The sequence below is a fragment of the Penicillium mononematosum genome (assembly GCF_028829835.1).
Source record: "Penicillium mononematosum strain IBT 11891 chromosome Unknown utg000003l:1.0-8172316.0:1.0-8177699.0, whole genome shotgun sequence".
Classification (NCBI taxonomy): domain Eukaryota; kingdom Fungi; phylum Ascomycota; class Eurotiomycetes; order Eurotiales; family Aspergillaceae; genus Penicillium; species Penicillium mononematosum.
In genome coordinates, this window is record NW_026643273.1 from 3,973,974 (window position 1) to 3,993,668 (window position 19,695).

General features: G+C 49.5%; 8 protein-coding genes across 8 annotated transcripts; 5 read left to right on the top strand and 3 right to left on the bottom strand.

The window, feature by feature from the left end:
• Positions 1-2,629: 2,629 nt before the first annotated feature.
• N7519_006502 (MDR family MFS transporter) lies at positions 2,630-4,661 on the top strand (the record flags this gene model as incomplete). Its single annotated transcript, XM_057293278.1, has 6 exons — positions 2,630-2,889; positions 2,955-3,033; positions 3,086-3,356; positions 3,418-3,921; positions 4,001-4,161; positions 4,221-4,661. 6 exons carry the CDS (start codon positions 2,630-2,632, stop codon positions 4,659-4,661), a joined length of 1,716 nt encoding a protein of 571 aa, XP_057148089.1.
• An 847-nt stretch (positions 4,662-5,508) lies between these two features.
• Positions 5,509-6,291, top strand: N7519_006503 (uncharacterized protein; the record flags this gene model as incomplete). The annotated part of the gene is made up of 1 exon (XM_057293279.1): positions 5,509-6,291. The coding sequence occupies one exon, from the start codon at positions 5,509-5,511 to the stop codon at positions 6,289-6,291; it is 783 nt and encodes a 260-aa protein (XP_057148090.1).
• Positions 6,292-7,837: 1,546 nt separating this feature from the next.
• N7519_006504 (exoribonuclease II) lies at positions 7,838-11,138 on the top strand (the record flags this gene model as incomplete). Its single annotated transcript, XM_057293280.1, has 2 exons — positions 7,838-8,035; positions 8,094-11,138. The coding sequence occupies 2 exons, from the start codon at positions 7,838-7,840 to the stop codon at positions 11,136-11,138; spliced, it is 3,243 nt and encodes a 1,080-aa protein (XP_057148091.1).
• A 126-nt stretch (positions 11,139-11,264) lies between these two features.
• N7519_006505 (MARVEL domain-containing protein) lies at positions 11,265-11,965 on the bottom strand (the record flags this gene model as incomplete). Its single annotated transcript, XM_057293281.1, has 4 exons — positions 11,265-11,403; positions 11,455-11,580; positions 11,643-11,755; positions 11,813-11,965. The coding sequence occupies 4 exons, from the start codon at positions 11,963-11,965 to the stop codon at positions 11,265-11,267; spliced, it is 531 nt and encodes a 176-aa protein (XP_057148092.1).
• A 214-nt stretch (positions 11,966-12,179) lies between these two features.
• Positions 12,180-13,092, bottom strand: N7519_006506 (Frag1/DRAM/Sfk1 family protein; the record flags this gene model as incomplete). Its single annotated transcript, XM_057293282.1, has 4 exons — positions 12,180-12,316; positions 12,369-12,841; positions 12,903-12,984; positions 13,050-13,092. The coding sequence occupies 4 exons, from the start codon at positions 13,090-13,092 to the stop codon at positions 12,180-12,182; spliced, it is 735 nt and encodes a 244-aa protein (XP_057148093.1).
• A 1,982-nt stretch (positions 13,093-15,074) lies between these two features.
• On the top strand, positions 15,075-16,709 carry N7519_006507 (uncharacterized protein; the record flags this gene model as incomplete). The annotated part of the gene is made up of 2 exons (XM_057293283.1): positions 15,075-15,213; positions 15,286-16,709. The coding sequence occupies 2 exons, from the start codon at positions 15,075-15,077 to the stop codon at positions 16,707-16,709; spliced, it is 1,563 nt and encodes a 520-aa protein (XP_057148094.1).
• A 248-nt stretch (positions 16,710-16,957) lies between these two features.
• N7519_006508 (acyl-CoA synthetase) lies at positions 16,958-18,916 on the bottom strand (the record flags this gene model as incomplete). The annotated part of the gene is made up of 4 exons (XM_057293284.1): positions 16,958-17,225; positions 17,288-18,192; positions 18,245-18,546; positions 18,604-18,916. 4 exons carry the CDS (start codon positions 18,914-18,916, stop codon positions 16,958-16,960), a joined length of 1,788 nt encoding a protein of 595 aa, XP_057148095.1.
• Positions 18,917-19,117: 201 nt separating this feature from the next.
• Positions 19,118-19,609, top strand: N7519_006509 (BolA family protein; the record flags this gene model as incomplete). The annotated part of the gene is made up of 2 exons (XM_057293285.1): positions 19,118-19,219; positions 19,277-19,609. The coding sequence occupies 2 exons, from the start codon at positions 19,118-19,120 to the stop codon at positions 19,607-19,609; spliced, it is 435 nt and encodes a 144-aa protein (XP_057148096.1).
• Between the last annotated feature and the right edge of the window lie 86 nt (positions 19,610-19,695).

Below are 19,695 nucleotides of genomic sequence, written 5' to 3' on the forward strand. Positions count from 1 at the left end.
GGGCAATAACCTTTTCCAATTATCAGCCCCAGTGATCGACAGGTCAACTCTGAGAGACGTTGACGTGCCACTACTCTGTACTCCGTAGAGTCGTTTCTGGACAGCGAAGAAGGATTCGCTATTTGAAAGTTAGTGGCACTAAATCAGTTGGTCACAATAATAGGGGCAAAATACAAAGTACCTGATTGGTGTTATTCCAATCGAGAAAACAAGTCAGGTTGGAATCCTCAAATCAAGTGAGACAAAAAAGATCGGCAAGTAGAACTTCCCTAAAACTCCACAAAGTACCTCGGTCCGTTTTTATATAGATAGCCATGGGTTATCACGACCAAAGAAGCGGAAAACGGCAAATTATCGGGGTAATTTACATGTAAACGTACAATATAGGTTCTAGAAAGTCCGAAGATGAAAGAATGTTTCATATTAATATAGAATATTTAAAACATATAGATACGTAGGTTATTTAAACTATTGTTCTCCTTATTATCTCTTAATATAACTTTCTTCCATTCTTTCCCCACTATTTCTTTCTTCTATATTTGTTTTCTTTTCGTCTCTATGCTCGCCCTATACCCTTCAAAGCTTTAACGGCCAAATTTTGCGGGGGATTGCCCCTGACATGCTGAAGATCCGTCAGGCCTCGCTTAAACCAATTAGGAAATGATACTCGTGACATGTCAAGTTTTGTGGACTTTCCCTAGATCGACAAGCCTCTCAATAGTCCTAGATTCATATGAAGTATGCCTTCGCTTTGAACCGGGGTCCGAGGTGAGCCCATTACATTCTATGTACTCCGTAAACGATAACGAATACGTTTTTCCCCGCCAATTCGCAGTGATCTTCGCCAATCATTTCGGTTAGAGAAAAATTTACTGGAGATCGCGGGGAATTTGGATCAACGCTGTCATGTTGAAAGTCGTCTGTTCACGAGGTTGGAGAGGTCGTGCGTTGGTACTTTCGGAGAAAGAGAGCAAGGTGCGGAGATATAGCGCAATAATTATGGATATATGCATGAATCATGCGCAGAACAACCAGCCCAATAGGCTAAAGAGCATAGGTCATCACACGAGTCAAATCACCGACGTCTTCCCACACCCCTGTCTTGAAGAGTGCCGACGCAGCTTTGGGAGTTCACCGGGATTCGAATAGCTCAGAGCTTGGGTGCCGGGGACTAGTGGATCTTGGCAGTCTGCACACAATGTTGTTTCTACAACATGCAATACGGGGGAAATAAGACCGTTGATCCCTCGGCTATCGGATTAAATTAGTCTGGATGTTGGATTTTATGCTGTTATGCGGAGAATCACATCCTACACACGTAAGTACGCAGATCGAGACCGCGATTATGAACGCTTTTTATAGAAACGCTTAATGACGACACATCCCTTATACAAACTCTGAGTCGCCTTTTTGCTGATCTGATAGGTGGCGGCTTCTCACGGAAAATGACCACGAGAATCAACAGGGTCTCCAACAGGTGTTCCAGTGCTATGTGTCTCAACCGCAACGCATAGTTGCCAATTATCTTGGTCTGGCGTATCCCTTCCTTGAAAAGGCCCGACAGGGACGGCGAGTTCGCACGAATAAGGGGTGCCGGCCGAGTCCTGCTAGACGGGAATGCTAGCGATGGTGGCGAGAACGAGGCTACTTCCCCCACTAAATCCGACGGCTCCTTAACGAACAACAAAGCAGAGACTTCAGCACGCCGATATTTGTTTACACTGTAGTTAGCTGGCTTACACCAGCCATACGCAGGCCGGCACAAAGTGGTGCCATACTCGACCGTGGTGAAGCTTTGACGGCCCCCATCGCCGCCTTAGGGTCGTGACAAGTGATGCTACTGTGGTTGGGGTCGCTGCACATACTTGTATGGACGTGGGTCTGTTCTTAACACGTCTATCTGGCCTGCAAGCAGTGATGCTTTCTGCAAAGTCGCCCGACTGCTCGATGGTGTGGCATGTTGTCTGGAGAACAGTACGGTTCTAGAGACTCATAGCGGCCGACTCGCGATGACCATGCTTGAAGAACGTGTGGTGAAGGACGTCTTCGTCTAGGAAGAAGCTGCAGTGCAGCTTGTACTCGTGGTTGCTGCTAGCAACCTCACAGGAATAGCATGACGTGCGCGACCATCTGGTCGCAGCTGAGGCTGCCAGAAATGATCTCTATGATCCCAAGTCTCCGCATAATAGTGGGACAACATACAGCAAATCTTTTGGGAATTCGATATCATTTTGATAAAATGAGAAATGAGGCCTTTGACCCAGATGGAGTTGCATCCGACCCGGGGACCGGAATCTGTCCCTACAGAGTTTGCGGGGTTAACTAGAGACCCTAGCCTAACCAGAACAGACAGATGAGGCAGATAAAACTAGGATTTAGGAAACAGAATCCGTTCTGCTATACAGGAATAAATGTGGTCAGAGCCAGATTATAAGCGGGATTTCTAAGGATGGCCTATTCGGACTTCGGGGTCAGACTCCGTCCTACTTTATACTCCGAGTATAAATGCAGGATGTTCGCTATTATATATCTTCCAATGATATTATGGTCAGGTAGTCAACGAAGCATTATATTACAAGCACCACACACCCTTTAGCGACAGCATATTGGGCAACTTTTACATCTTGCAATGGCCCACAGCTTGGACATGCCTCCTACAAACTCATTTGATTCTAAGCGGGACCACTCGGTGGAGAAGCAAGATGGCTCTGAGAAAAGTGCCTCTAGTGATGATGAACCCAAATACAACTACCCTACGGGGCTTCCACTCACCCTTATCCTTACATCGGTTACCCTGTCCTATTTCCTATTCTTCCTTGACCTTGCCGTCATATCCACGGCCACCCCAGCCATTACCTCCCAGTTCGACTCGCTGATAGACGTCGGTTGGTAAGTCTACATGGGCTCATCTCCAGCCCCGGTATCGTTTCCTTATACTGATCCATCCTTCCCAGGTATGGCGGTGCCTACCAACTTGGAAGTGCAGCGTTCCAACCTTTGAGCGGCAAAATCTACAGCCAGTTCTCTATAAAGGTACACCACGTTTCCCAGGCCTACGCAGAAAATAAACTCTGATGAAACGCAGTGGAGCTTCCTTGTCTTCTTTTTTATCTTCGAGGTTGGTTCTGCTATTTGCGGAGCGGCCCAGTCGTCGCCCATGTTCATCATAGGCCGTGTGATCGCCGGCGCAGGGTCTGCTGGAGTCGCCAACGGTGCTGTGACTACAATTTCCGCAGTCCTCCCAACGAAGAAACAGGCGCTTTTCATGGGGCTCAATATGGGCATGGGGCAGCTGGGCCTTGCGACAGGGCCCATAATCGGAGGGGCTTTTACCACGAAAGTCTCCTGGCGGTGGTGTGCGTTTTTCCATCTGTTATTTTATAAAATCCCGTGATGCTGACTTGTCACTCGTGTCAGGCTTTTACATCAATCTACCTCTAGGCGTTATTGTCGGCGGGTTCCTTCTCTTCAACACTATCCCCGAAAAGAAACCCAAGACTCCACCCCTAGAGATTCTCGGCACCGCTATCAAATCTCTGGATCTTGTAGGATTCATGCTCATTTGCCCTGCAGTCGTCATGTTCCTCCTAGGGCTCCAGTTTGGCGGAAATCAACACCCCTGGGACAGTTCAGCTGTGATCGGTTTGTTGGTTGGCTCCGCCGTTGTCTTTAGCCTCTTTCTAGCTTGGGAGTATCGCCAGGGAGACGAGGCCATGGTGCCGTTTGCTATGCTCAAACACCGAGTCATCTGGTCAGCTGCAATGACGATGTTTTTCAGCCTGTCTAGTGTTCTCGTGGCTGATTTCTACATTGCAATTTACTTCCAATCGATACTTAACGACTCACCTTTGATGAGCGGCGTGCACATGCTGCCAATCACGCTTGGCTTGGTCATATTTACTATAGTCTCGGGAGTTCTGAGTAAGTGACTACGGTGGTTATTTTTAATCTTTGTCCATCTTATGGTCCCTTTTAACTGACCGTCATCGATGCTACCTAGTCTCCCTTTTGGGTTACTATCTTCCATTCCTTCTTGCAGGAGGTGCGATATCAGCTATTGGTTACGGACTCCTGTCGACACTAAGTTCTACAACCTCGGCACCACGTTGGATCGGATACCAGATTCTCTACGGTGTCGCAAGTGGTTGCACGGGCGCAGCTGTAAGTTCAATCGTTAGCAAAAAGAGGATCCCATCCGCTAATCTGTGGCTCTACCTTAGCCTTACATCGCTATACAAAACCTCGTGCCTTCCGAGCAGATCCCTCTCGCCATGGCTATTATTATATTTTGGCAAAACATAGGAGCTTCAACCTCGCTGATCGCCGCAAACGCCATTTTCAGCAACACCCTTCGTCACGAGCTTCAGAAGCGTGCTACACAAATTGGTCACACTCCCGAAGCCATCGTCGCTGCAGGAGTCCGCTCTATCCGTGACCTCGTATCGGGACCTCAGCTAACTGCTGTGCTCGCAGCCTACGCTAACAGCATCGACAGCGTGATGTACCTTGGTATCGCTGTCAGTGTCGCCATCTTGGTATTCTCTCCCGGACTTGGATGGAAAGATATTCGCAAGGTCAAGGATCTTCAGGCCATCACCAGCTATTCCCCCAACGGCGGTGACAAATCGGCAAGAGACGAAGTAGTGACGGGTGGCGAGTAGGTCACTCGTTAATACTGGACTGGAGATCGCTGTAGTCTTCTTCGCATTGATATCCTACCGATATGGTAGTCCTTTCGGATATCATCGACTCTTTCCAACACACAAGAGAGTTGTCTAACTTGTCTTCATTCAAGAATTGCTCTGTTCCGGATAGACTCGTGTGTATAGTCTTATAGACCATTTAACATTACACTGCTCGTTTACTGCCTTGTCTAGTTATTGTCACCCATCGTAAGTTAGGTGCGAAAACAATGAGTAGTTTCCCCAGTGCTCTCCTATAATCGTCTCACGGGGCAAGTCTTGATGTACTCGTATATAGGACGTAGTAGACCTGGTTAAGGACACCGCGAAAACTGTGAAACACGGGGTAAGTATTTGATATTGCGGATTCAACAACCAAGAACACGACCGTTTTGAGAATTCCTTAATAAGTCCTTTACTATACGGAGTCCTTTACTATACGGAGTACAAGATCAAAAGTACAGGTGCGGACTTAGGGGCCAAATCCGTCTGAGACGGACATAACTCCGGAGTTACCGGCGGAGTTCCCTTCGAACAACAACGTATCTTGGAAGCTCGTCCACTACCTCTCTTTTAGAATAGTTTATCCAGGCAATATGGAGAGATCAAAGCCAGCCGGCCAGTCTAGCACCTATGGCCAAGCTTGCACGCATTGCTACAAGGCAAAGAGCCGATGTGTGCGTACCCCAAATTGTGATAAGTGTGAAAGGTCAAAATGACCACCAGCCTTTTAATCAGATGACATTCGGCTGATTATTTTTTCAGATGTCTCCGTCTCAAGAAAAGATGTCAGCCATCAGAGTCGGTTCGCAAGCGCAATACTCAGATGGCCGAGGAGTCCAATACGCGCATCGCTCGGCTGGAAGACAAGATGGAGATCTTACTATCTGAAATGCAGTCATTTGTTTCCCAAAGGGCATCCGAGGCTTCCGCCAATGTTCTTCAGCCGCTTCAACCAGTTCATATCCTCGATGGAAACAGCATTTCATCATCCACGTCTTACTCGAGTGGCACCCTGGTTAACACCAACTCAGGGCTGGGTATCAGTGGGGAGCCGACATTTGCGATGGACTCAATTGCCACATCATCGCCGAATCCAGGCCAAGCAGACGAACGGCTCGATTTCTTCCGGTCCCGAATGCTGCCGTACTTCCCTTTCATCGATCTTACTCCAGACATGACAAGCTCGTATCTGCGCCAAAACAGGCCTTTCCTATTTCAAGCCATCCAAACTATTGCCATATTTTCGACGCAGGAAAGAGTGACTCAAGTCGAGGAGCTAAAGCGTGTACTATTCACGTCTGCTTTGCTCGAAGTCCAGTCAAATATCGACTTGCTGCTCGGCTTATTAACTTATCTTGCATGGAGTACCGACGCTTTCCTTGGCAGAGCAGACCTTATCTCTCGTCTGATGATGCTCGCCGTTTCACTAGTATATGATCTGCGGCTGTTTAAACCTACCACACCAGATGTGCAGGCCATGATGTCTATTACCCAGGGGCAGGCCGACGAAACTACTGAGAGCCCTAACGATCAAATGCCGGACGGCTTTTTGGAAAGGCAGAGGGCTCTACTAGCTTGTTTTATTTTGAGCTCCAAGTGTGCATAACCTTGGTTATTCTCCTACGACCGGTACATACTAACACACTATGACTATTCCTAGTGTTTCGTCACACCTTGGACGTCAAGACGCTATACGATGGACACCCCAGATGGAAGAGGCGCTTCGAGTCATCACACTAAGCAAGTCATGCCCTACGGACGAGGTATTTGTCTTTCAAGTACGCTTGCAGCTGTTAAAGCAAAGAGCGGATTATGTTCGACAACAGGACGAGATAGATTGTGCTCGTACAGGAACAGCTCATGTGGCGGCCTCAACTCCTCGCTTCTTGTATCTCAAGTCTTTGCGAACGCAGCTGCATGAACTAAGATCTTCATTTTTCCCAAATCTCCACCAGATAGGTAAGTGATTTCTTGGGTGAACAACTTGGCAGATTATCTCGGCTGCGGTTGCTGACATCTTCACCTGGGAGAAAACCCAGGGTTATCATACAGACATACTCAATACACAAGCTCAATACGTCGGCTTATACATAAATCAGCTCGGTTATTCTATAAGTCGAGACTGTCTTGCCCTCGATCAATCTGGACGAATTGGTGACGGTGGGATGGTACTGGATTTTCAACGCCTGGAGTGTTTGTGGCAGTCGGTTGAGAATATCAAGTCGTGGCTGGGCGAGTTCTACAGAATCCCCTGCCCGAAACTCGTTGGACAGCCCTTTCACTTTTGGTCACAGATGATTCTGAGTATCACACTTTTGAAATATCTATCAACACTCAAAGACCCAGAATGGGATTGCCAGGCGGTGCGGAACACAGTCGACCTAACATCGGCAATGGACTGTATGCTTCAGAAGCTCGATCTAAGCAGCAAGGAACTGCAATGCGATGACCATCTGCTCAAGCTTTTATCTAAGCTTTTGACCAAATGTCGGCGGTGGGCTGAAGCTCGATTGACCATGGTTTCTGAGTTACAAGACATGGGTACTACGCCGTGCCAGAGTGGTAACCCTGACGCAACCGGTCACGACCATCATATTCCAAATCTAGATCAGATCGCCTGGATGCAGTCAATGGATTTGGGGAATGACCAGTGGTTTGAAGATGTACTGGGTATACCCACAACATTTTACTAGTTGGCATTGTGTTCGGGAATATTGTACTGTGATAGGAAGCAAGCACGGCTTTTTGCCACACAATCGAATGCCGTTGATTGTCCTCGGAGGATATGGGCTATGCTATGGGTGGATCTATACGTTTGTATTTTATGACCTAAATGGACTGCGTGACACCCGTGGACCGATTAATATGGATTTGTTATTACTTCATGACCTCTGATGACGGATATTGCAATAGAGAAATACCAACTAAGATTCAATCTAAATCTGGTGACTACTCTTCTAGTATTCGCAAAATAAATGAGGTTCTCACCCAGTAAACCGGATTATATACTTCTGTTCTGTGATATGATTGGTCAAAACAGGCTCCAAAATCACGGGACAATTTTTATACCGCCAAGGGCGGTATGGGTACTGCTGGCAGAATATACTTGGTTTTCGAGCCACCGGCGCATTTATTCTGCGCAAGCTCTGACAATGGCACTTATAAGAATAAGGGCTTTGCAGAAGCTATCTGGTGCAAATTTGTCACCTGTGCTCTGCACATGGCGACAGAACCGAGCAGAATGTACGTCGACCGCGTCTGCCACTCGCCTTCCAGTGTTATCTGGGGGGCGACGCTTTTTGTCTTCTACGAGGACATTGGGAGCTGAAGCCGTTCCAGCCGATAGTGAGGTATGTCACTAAGGAAGAGGCTGATATCCACCGCTAACTTTTGTTCTACCCCAACCAGAAAACAGCTGAGCTCGACGAGCCGCCAAGAATTCCCATCGATAGCAATATTTTCCTTCGGTCCCAATTGGAATTGCATGGAGACATTCGAGAGTACCTAAAGAAATGGCAGGATACCAACCCCAATGATTTGGACCCGGTGCGCCGATCTGACTCCAAGCATCGACCATTGGAATTACCGGGTAAATCGATTGGCACAATGCCTAACGGCCGCGACTCAATCGATTCTTGGGGTGACCCGAACAGGCTGAACCAGGAGGCTATGGATAAAGATGAATTCGAAGGTGAACACCTCGAGCAGGGCGACTTAATCGCCCGCTTAAACGCTGACGGAGTGTTTAATTATGGAATCTACGTGCGGTCTGTTCACAAACAAAAACAGTTCTATAATGGCAACGGGAACTGGCGCATTTGCTCCAACTCGGAGCTCGACTATGTTATCAAGGGATTTGCGCCTACTGAACTTGTCGAGCCTCTCACTCCATGGTTCCCCGATGGCGAGGCTATCGCAAGCCAAGATATTCAGCTGGCCCCCGAGGGAGGTCTTCCGAGGCCACTGGGCGCTCCTCTTCTGAGAATGATGGGCAACTTCACGACTCACGTCTTGAAATTCTATAGAGAAAACTCCCAGATATTGGATAATCTCCATAATAAGGTGGCAGACGATACCGAAGTTCGCTGCATGAGCCTTGAAGAATTGACAACAACTGCTCTTGGCATTGAGGAATCTGAGCTGACTAGCGTCAACATGTTTGCTGTTCATCAAGCTGTTCGCCGGCATCCTTTCCTCATCAAAAAAGATGGCAGCTCCTTGTTCAGCCGGATGTATATCGTGCAGCCGAAACGGATCGCCATGGTTGTTAAACAGGTCGTGGACTGGACTCATGAACACCAAGAACACTGTGTTCGTGCCACAATGCGCAAAGACACCCCAGGGTCCAAAGATCACCCTATGCACCGATTTATCAGCAAAGCACAGCGGTTGATCCGCTCTAGCAGAAGACTCCGCTCTCCAACTATTATGTCCAGCGTGGGACCATCCTCTAACAGGTATTCGCCTGGTCAGGATGGAAACCCGCTAGTGTTCCGCGAGCTCCCCACCGAACAATTCACTGCAGAGGACCAAATGATCATTGAATATCTACAGCTGTACTCGGTCCCTGCCATTGTCATGCCGTCGGGTACTTTAAGATCAACAGCAACACATATCATGCGTGCCACGGGGATGTACAATACTCTTGGTCTTAGTGAGGCTTCAACACGTCTTTTGTTGCAGGAGATTGGCATCATAGCGCCTTGGGAGAACCTTCTACCCCTTGACCAGTATCTAATGCTTCCTGGGCATGGGATCTCTCTCGCAAAGGACATGGAATTGGAAGAGATTGAGGACTCTTGCAGTAAGCTCACTGCCGATCAGTTGCAGGACTCCATGCAACACCTGAGGAAGGACTGGGGAGATATGCCAGTCTACTGTGTGGATGATGTGACGGCGCAAGAAATTGATGACGGTATATCGCTGGAGCCCATCCCAGGATCTCACAATACATTCTGGGTTCATGTCCACGTTGCCAATCCAACAGCCTTTATTAAGCATGACAACCCTATCATCCAGTATGCAGCCTCACGACTCTTCACCACCTATATTCCGGAACGCACTTATCCTATGCTCCCCAAATCTCTCACTGAGCCCCATTTCAGTCTGGCGGCTGGTCGGCCGGTACTGACATTCAGTGCGAAGATGAATCTTCGAGGAGAGATATTGGATAGTGAGATCAAGAACGGGACTATTCACAATGTCATCAATCTCACCCACAAAACACTACGCGACTTCTTCGACCCAGATTCCGAAGACCAGTTGGAACCCCTCACCTTAGGGGGCAAGTTCACCGAGCCACAAGTCCCACAGGGTAAAACAATTCAAGAAGACCTGCGGCCCGAGGACAAAGATAGATTCCACATCATGCGTCAACTCATGCTTGCATTCCGCCAGACACGCAGAAAGAACGGCGCCATGGACCTCACTCCTCTTAGCCCAAATCTTTCTGTCTCAGTGCAGTCAGGCGACGCCCCGATGCCAGCGTACGATTTACAATCCACAACCGGACGTCACTATCTCGGTGATCCAGTTATCCGGCTGAACATGCAGTCCTATGATCCATACGACGTTCGTGACCAATCCCGGGACAATTTGGTCTCCCTGATCATGAATCTGGCCGGGCACGTCTCCGGCCAATTTTGCGCCGCACGCAATATACCTGTTGTCTACGACGGCACCTGGTATGACCCGGAGTACGGACGCGTCACCAACAAAAACTTGGCCAATTTCGGCGGTGAGGGTTTCTATGAGCTCAGCGTGCCGCTGGCCTACTCTTCCACGGTTCCAACTAAGCACCACACCCTGGGCTTGGATACGTACGTCAAGAGCACCAGTCCGCTGCGCCGATACACGGACGTTATTGCGCATTACCAGATCGAGGCAGCATTGCGTTTCGAGCATGAACACGGCCGTCAGTTTGATGCTCTTGTTGATAGTCCGGATCCTGCAGAGATCGATCTGGTGGAGACAGATCCAGCAGAGACAGATCCAGCAGAGACAGCTACTGAACTCACCAATGACACAAACACCACACCCACCTCCCTCCTCCCCTTCTCCAAATCCGAAATCGACGCCCACCTCATCTACTCCCAGCCCCTGCGCACACGTCTCAGAAATCTCGACAGATATTCATCACAGCATTGGGCTTGTATGCTCCTCTTCCGCGCATTCTACTTCTCCGAATGCAATCTCCCCGTCACATTCCCATGTCTGCTACGCACGCCGCGCACCAAGCCTAGACATCTGGACGAGGAATATTCCGGCGTCATCACCAATCTTGGCGTGAACTGCTCGGTCACCATCCCACAGGATTTCCCAGATAAAGATAAGCTGGATATCTTCTGCATGGTCGAAGCTCATATCACTGCCATTGATATGGCGACTCTACAGGTTACTATGGAGGCCACTGGATTTGTAAAGCCATTTGAGAGGAAGGGCGAATGGGCTTGAGTTTTGGTGACTACTTGTACAATACTGTATTATATGCATCTCCAATAGGCATTGCCAATCGTTATATAATTGGAGGATTTTACGCCTTGGAGGACGTTCTACGAAGTATTTGCAGGCAATTTCTTTTCAAGGGGTCATCACCCCAGCACCTCGGAGATTATGCTCTAAGCTCGAAACCCCGTTTTCCTTCTCCTGCATTGAGGTATCTTTCATCGGCACGTAAGTATACAAAACTTCGAATCCCATGGCCCCGACTGTAGTAAAGCTGTCATGCAGTCAGCTGATGGATCCTCGTATTCAAAAGGATGTCACTCACAATGCAATGAAGCTGAATGACTCAACCGCATACTTCCGGCTACACACCGTCTCATTGTTCCAGAGGTGGACGGTGCAGCTGACCTGGTTGAAATTCAGAGCCAGGAAGATGAATGCAGTGAGCCAGCTAGATGGGAAGTGAGCATTCACTATTATAAACATGAGGATGCTTCACATTGTCTTGCTTACAGGTAAGAAATTACTGCGTCGGTCAGAAGCAGAGGGAGAACATGCCATCTATGGCCTCTGGAAATGCAGCTGGTGCTTAGTGTTATGGCGTAGACAATTGGGGTGAGGACCGCCTGTAAGGATTTTAGGAATTTCTACAGATTAAGATATTAAGATCTGGGAAGATGTACCACCACCAAGGGGAAGATCACTGTAAGGGTCTTGGTGTCGCGGACTGCCCAGGCTGTGATCCCGAGAACGATCAATGAACTGACGCATTGAATGATATGGGCGATGGTTGACATTGTGCCACAGGGATGTTTGAAGAAACCCATGTTGATCATCAGGGATTTATTGATTTGCTTGAAATTAGTGAAATTGTTCAATGTTCTTTTCCGAAGGTTCGGGGTTTTCTTCCTTTTTCCCCAGAATGGATGATATCACCACATGTGGCCAATGTCCAAGACGGGTCTCTTATTGGCAAATATCTATGCTAACCTCCACGGGTATCTACCTATAAATACGAATTAATTGCATAAATCAAACTGTACTCTGGACCTAAAAGTCAACTGGAACATCCTCCACACGTGGCCGAGTATACTTTTCACCCTGAGGAACGTGTCGCTTCGTACGGACGGATGGCAGGAGATCAATGATAAAGGAAAAGACAAAGAATGCGAATATGAGAGCGGCAACTGCTCAAGTTAGCTTCTTTCTGCACAATCAATAATCAGGGTTGAAACTTACCCCACTCCAGAACAGCCGATGCGTTCTTCTTATTTCCGACTTTCATGCATACGCCAAATGCAATCGCAACGGCGAGTTCACAGACGACGAAAAGCGCTTTGATGCCGAAGCTGACGAGTAAGATCCGGGCTTGTGGGTGGTAGAATCGGCCGATTTGGATGTATTCCAGACACACCAGGATGGCGCAGACGACATAGCTCGCGATGAACATAGCCAAGAACCCGTGGTGGAGGCTGTGGTGGTTTTTCGTGTCGAAGATGGACAGAAGAATGAGACCTAAAGCCCCGGCAATCGAGAAAAAGATCGATCCAACAGCACAGGTCTTGTCGAACCTTCCTTTGTTTCGGGCAAGTTGGCCGGCATGGCGAAGCCAACGCTCGGAGAGGAGACCGAGATCCATGAATACGACTGTTACGACACTGCCTGCAATGAAGAGCGGTTTGAGGCCTTCGGCTCCGATGTGGGAAATATAACTGGTTGTTCAATTTGACTCAGTCTATGTTGGCGGAGAGCAGGTTCATTGGTTTTACTTACGGAATGGTGGCCTCAACGCTCATAGTGGTGTAATGTGGCTTTCCATCCACCGCCCATCTTGACAGCAAGGCTACTAGTGTAGCTACAAGGCTGTTAGTAAGGCAAGCTCAATTCTTCGTGTGTTTCCATCCTTACCTATCCACATACACCCGGATATCACGGGGAAAATCCAGAACGAGAGAATCCACATGGTTCGTATATGACCTGTGGGGTGCCGGAATCTTCAGATCGAAAAAGAGTGTGGTGGCTGGGAAGAGCCTGTATTTTATGATTGGATGCAAGGGAGATGCCTTTCAACAATTTCAACTGTACGGAGTAAATGTCGCGCCAAACCATGAATGAGAACAGTCAGTGTTCTCAAGCAAGGGGAGAAATGCCGGGTCCACCAAGCCTGGCAGCAGAGTTCCCTCAGAGCCTAGGAATGCAACCCCACAAGATCTGAATTACCGAATTCAGACTGTCCATGTAACTTCAAAGGGCATCTCTTTTGGACGCGTGCACTCGAACCGGATCGAGCGGATGCTGACATCAGCAAGTTTTGGTGCCTGGGCAGGTGGAGTCTTTTTCAACCTCATCTTCGCTCGATCGGGATAGGATCAGGAACAACTTACAAAACCTGTACTTGTCCAGATCATTTCCAACTGGGAAGCCTTGGATATATTTGGTGGATGTTCATCATCGTCCCTCATAGCTGGTCTAGGAAATTCCAAGGCGAAGGAGGCGATCTCATTCATATTGAGTGCAAGTGCACCCTTGAATTGGAGGGTGGTACGATGGTTTGGATGGTTTGGTCGGGAAACAGGACTCTTGAGAGAATATGGATCTGGAGGTTTCCATCAAGTCTAGGATATTTAAGCAAGCATCGTAAAGAGATGTGACTGGATGAGATCTTCGAGCTTGGCATCGGAATATGGTGCTTCCCCAAAGACTCTGTAGAGGGAAAATCGGAGAATGCATCCAATCAAGGAATACCACTGTGAACTAATTCTATCTGAGTTAGCAAGAGATATTTGGGCGGGGTTAGGTGGCAGATATCGAAACCATTCTCGATCAATATAGACTTCAGTGGTGGTGTGGCCTGAGAGGTGATCCCGCCAAGCAAGGCCTCGTATATCTTAGCTTTGCGCTTCAACGACTGGAGCTTCCTGTGCTAATGGTTTCTTTCAGGGAGCTCATGAGTCGTAGGCCTGCTTTTGCTCTCACTAGATAGGGCTCCATGATTTAGCTGTTGCACCTGGCATTAAGGCATCAAGAGATTCAAGAGACTCCTGCCACATGCTCCATGTCAAATGTCTGTCACAGATGAAGGAAATATGGACTTTCATATTTTCCAGGTATCATGGTCAATGTCAGTTGGATGGAGAAGAGAGTAAACCATATAACCTAGCCATGTCATGTGACTGGGAACTATATAGATTTCGATGACGTAGCCACGCAACTACAACACAGCACATTGTATGAGATGATTATTTGAGAAAGGAGTAGGATGTACCTAGGTATGTTCTTATATCTCTCGAGCTATTGGTTACTAACTCCACTAATAAACATATAAAGTAACCAGTCTTCTTTCCATTCGCCCTGTCACAAGTCTTGAGGACAGGGTAACGTACAACAAGGCTGAGAGTATAGGGCTACCTACAGTGTAAGAACAAGTTGGAAACATTAGTCACAGTGATCTCATTTCAGTTTATGCTGGTTGGCTATGAAATTGACTAGGATGTTAATAGGTACAACCTCATATAGTAGTTGGCATATATTTCTTGGCAGGGAACCATGACGCAATTGTTTTGAATCTTGATATAGACATAATATACATCCTCCAAGGTTGATCTGATCAAGGATGACGGCCAAGTTTAGCCTTTTTTATGACAATACTCTGATTTAAGTGGCTGACTATTGTAGCTAACAGGAAAGCCAGCCACCTGGATATGTACATCATTATAGCAGATCCGTGGCACCTGAAGGCGTTTGTGTCTGTACACCATCACATTCAAAACACGAACGTCATGGGTTAGAATGTTTGCCTGAGTCTGTCGATTTACAAAGGGGGTATAAATACTCTCTTCTTCCCTCAGGGGCAATCAACTCTACTTCTCCATCAACCATCTCCTACATCCACTTAGTATCAACTTTCATCAACATCAACCAACTTCCATCAATATCAATACCATCATGGATTTTGTACGCAAGGCCGAAGAGGCTATTACTGGCAAGAAGGGCGAGTCGCACGAGTCCACCAAGTCCTCCAACCATGGACCTCACAAGTCCAACTTGGCCAACAAGCTTGACCCCCGCGTCGACAGTGACAAAGGTTTGTCATTTCACCTCACTTCACATCGCACGTCCCTCTGGATATTAAATGATACTGACCCTGTCGCCTTAGACAACCGCGCTGCTCACACCGATGTGACTGCCGCTGGCCCTGGAACAACCCACGGCACAACCTCCGCTACAGGCACGGGCAGCTCTACTCTGGGCTATGGCGCCACCCACGGTCCCTCAGGTGCTACAGGCACTGGCACCGGCACCGGTCTCGGGTCTACCCACGGCACCACTGCTGGCCCCCACAGCTCCAACATTGCCAACAAGGCTGATCCCCGTGTCGACTCTGACCGAGACAACCGTGCTCGCCATGAAGCAGGTATCGCTGGTGCTGGAACTGGTACCGGTCTTGGATCTACCCCACCTACCACCGCTACAGGTCCGAGCTATGGCACTGCCCAGGGCACCACTGGCAGCACCACTGCTGGCCCCCACAGCTCCAACGTCGCCAACAAGCTCGACCCCCGTGTCGACTCTGACCGTGACAACCGCGCTCGCCATGAAGCAGGTATCGCTGGCGCTGGAACTAGTACCGGTGTCGGATCTACTCACCCCACCACCGCTACAGGCACTCATGGCTCGGCCCTGAGCTCTGGAACTACCCACGGCACCAGCAGCACTGCCGGTCCCCACGGCTCCAACATCGCGAACAAGGCCGATCCCCGCGTTGACTCTGACCGCGACAACCGCGCTCGCCACGGAGGTCTCACTGGTTCTGGCACTGCTGCCGGCACCGCTGCCGGTGTTGGATCTACTCTCCCCACCACCGCTCCAGGAACTCACGGCTCGACTCTGAGCTCTGGAACTGGCGCTACCCATGGCACTACCCACGGCGCTCCTATTGCTACCCCTGGTAGCAGCAGCACAAGTGCTGGACCTCACAGCTCTAACATCGCGAACAAGCTCGACCCCCGCGTTGACTCGGACCGCGATAACCGTGCTCGCCACGAGGCTCTCGCTGGTACTGGCACTGCTGCCGGTGCTGGATCTACCCACGGCACTACCCATGGTACCTCACGTGTGACTGACAGTGCTGGCATTGGATCTACCCATGGCACCACTGCTACAGGCACTCGCGGCTCAACCCTGGGCTCTGGCACTACCCACGACACCAGCAGCACTGCCGGTCCCCACGGCTCCAACATCGCCAACAAGCTCGACCCCCGCGTTGACTCGGACCGTGACAACCGTGCTCAGCACCAGTCCACTGTCGCTGGTACGGCCCCTGGTACTGCTACCCACGGTACACACACTCGTGGTGCTACTGCTCCCACTGGCTTGGCGATTGGTGACCCCAGTCTTGATACTGGTGCTCTGGCTGGTAGTAGCTACAATACTCCTGCCAATACTCCCGCCGCTGGAACTACTACTGGTGCTACTGGTACTGCCGGTCCTCATGGTTCGAGCATCGCCAATAAGCTTGATCCCCGTGTCGACTCGGATGCTACCCGTGCTCAGAATGAGGGTCTGCAGCGTAAGATCTAGGTGGACGTTTGGGACTAGGCTTTGGTTTCCGTCGAGAATCAGAAAGGCCTTGACATGATGCTACGAATTTGAACTTAAGAGCCAGCAATTTCGCTTTTTCGATACAAATGATTTAATTTTTCAATCTTCTTTGCTGTACAGTTTTGTACATTTATTCTGAGTAGAGAGTAATTAGTCCACATATCTCCACTCCCTCACTCTAGGTCTAGGTATATTTGCAATATTGTACAGTGTGGTTATTTCGATCTTCAAACTCCAAAGACTTCCTTCGCCAGTGCCTTCTTATTAACCTTCCCCATCGCATTCCTAGGAATAGCCTCCAAAACCTTCATCTCCTGCGGAATCTTAAAAGAAGCAAGGGAACCCTTCAACGCGCGCCGCATATCCATCGGACCCCAAGACTGCCCATTACGACCCGAAGCAGCCGCATCAGGGGCGAGAACGACCACAGCAGCGATCTTCTGACCCCATTGTTCAGACGGCAGACCAACGACCGCAGCTTCGGTAATTTGGGGACTAAGATCCATAGTCAGTATAGATAGTTCAAGTGAATATCCGAAAGAAAAGAAACAACATACAGAGAAAGTAACTCCCTCTCCACCTCCAACGCGCTAACCTTCTCGCCCCCAGTCTTGATGATATCAACGCTCTTCCGACCCTGTATGAAATACATCGGTCCCTGAGCCCATGCTCCGCTCGCTCCACTACCGGCTCCATCAACTACCCGACGGGTAGCGACATCACCTGTGCAGAACCACGGTCTGCCTCCATCATCGCTCTGCACGAAGCTCTCGTGCGTGGCTTTCTCGTTGCCCCAGTAATGGTCGAAGATTGTTTCGCCGCGGAGCTGGATCTCGCCTTGGCGTTCTCGGCCACTGGGGTCCTTTTCTTCAACTGAGATAACAGCACCTGTCTCGATATCGGCGAGTCGGGCTTCGACGCCTGGGAGAGGCCAGCCGACGCTGCCGTCCACCCGGTCTGCGGCGTCGAGACCGCAGCTAATCGCCATGCCGACTTCGGTCATGCCGAAGCGCTCGAGGAGGACGTTGCCGTTGCTGAGGTTTGTCCAGGCGGTTTTTGTTGGGGTCGGGAGGGCGGCGGAGCCGGAGATGTTCAAGCGGAGGTTTTGCGGGGAAATTCCTTCTTTTGCGGCGTTTTGGAGCTCTGGGGTTAGTTTGGGGAAGGTGGCCATGAGGCGGTTGTAGATTGTTGGGACGGCAGTGAGGAATGTAATGGCTGGTTTTGAGGCGTTGGATGGGAGGAAGGGTGCTGCTAGTCGTTTCCAGACTTTGTCCGGGTTGAAGGGGTACATGAACTCGACTGAGGAGCCGGCTACTATTGGTGCGACGATTGCGTTTACCACGCCGTGGATGTGGTGGAGGGGGAGCAGGTGAAGAAGTCGATCATCTGGTGAGTACTTCCATGCTTCTAGTAGTGAAGATGCTTGCGCGGCCAGTGCCGATTGGGGGATGAGAACGCCTTTCTGCTTGTAGTTAGTAATAGTTCCTTCGGTGCAGGGAGGGAACTAAGCCTACTGGTCGATTCGTGGTCCCAGATGTATACAACATCATCCCACCGGACGAAGGCTGCTTCAGATCGTGCAGGGTTACGCTCTCGCCGCTCGATGCGCCTTCCATGGGCTTATTGCGGATAGCAAATAGAGGCTCATGCTCCAATCCCTCTCGCAATAGTTCCATGCCTTTATCGGCATATTTCTCAGTCGTCAGCAGCATCTTGGCCTGTGAATTATCCAGAATATACTTCAGCTCCCCAGTCGGGAATGACGGCGAGAGCGGGAGCGCAATGGCATCACTAGCAAATATCGCCAGCAGTGTCACTATAAATCTATTAGTATTCTAGATATATTCTCCAATGGGGTCCAAGACAACAGTACCTACGTAGTCATAGCTGTTCTCCGCGAGGAAGGCAACCCGCTCGCCAGCCAATTGGCCCTGCGCTTTCGCAGCCTTTTGTTCCAGGTCATCCTTAGCGCGGACGATGTCGGCAATTAAACTACCGTAGGTGAATGATCGAGAAGAGACGCTATGCACAACAGCCACTCTTTCAGGGTCATGGTTCTGGAGTGCGCGAAAGATAGGCGTGTTCGGGAGAGTCGACAACAGTCTTGCGCTGAGGGGCGTTCGCCGCGGAGTAAAGCAGACGCGCGCATTCGAACGCGAAAGCAGGGAGAGTAAACTGCTAGACATTTTGAATTTCGGATGTTTAATATTAGGGATTCATCTCACGACATACACCCCATTGAAAAAGAGGAGCAATTGAGATGCCGAGCGAAAGACAAGTTGATGTCATGAGAGTGAAGTTCCGAAATTCAAAACATCCGATTGGCTTCGATTGCGGACGTTTCTCTCCTCCTCCTCCCTTTGATCGCTTCTTTTCTTTTCTTCTAAATGCTTCCTCGCAGCCTTCCGGGTCTGCTCCCTCGCCGTCTCTTCTCTGTTTCTGCTAGGATGGCCTCCAATACGCCGTTGGAGGATGTCATGCGCGACAAGGTGAGCCACGGCTCTGCGTTGTTGGCTGCATTGCTAACATCTCCTCTCTTTTTATAGATCGTCCATGCATTCACACCTTCGAGACTCGAGATCCGGAATGACTCTCATCTCCATGCGCACCACGCTGCAATGGAAGGGTCAACGTCGAAGGAGACGCATTTCCAGTCCGTTCCCCCACATCCGAACTGCACGAGTGAATTTCTAATCTCTCGTAGTGTGACAATTGTCTCCGATTCCTTTGAGTCGAAGATGCAGCCCGCTCGGCACCGTATGGTTTACGCATTGTTCAAGGAAGAGATGGCTCGCGAAGGCGGACTGCATGCACTGCAGTTGAAGACCAAGACACCGGCTGAGGAGCAGCGCGAGAAGGAAAGGAAGGAAAAGGCATAGATAGCCGATTGATTGGGCGTTCAGCTGCTCGTTATTATGGAAGATTCTTGTCGAGTCGCATACCCCCAGACGATGACTCGAAATGC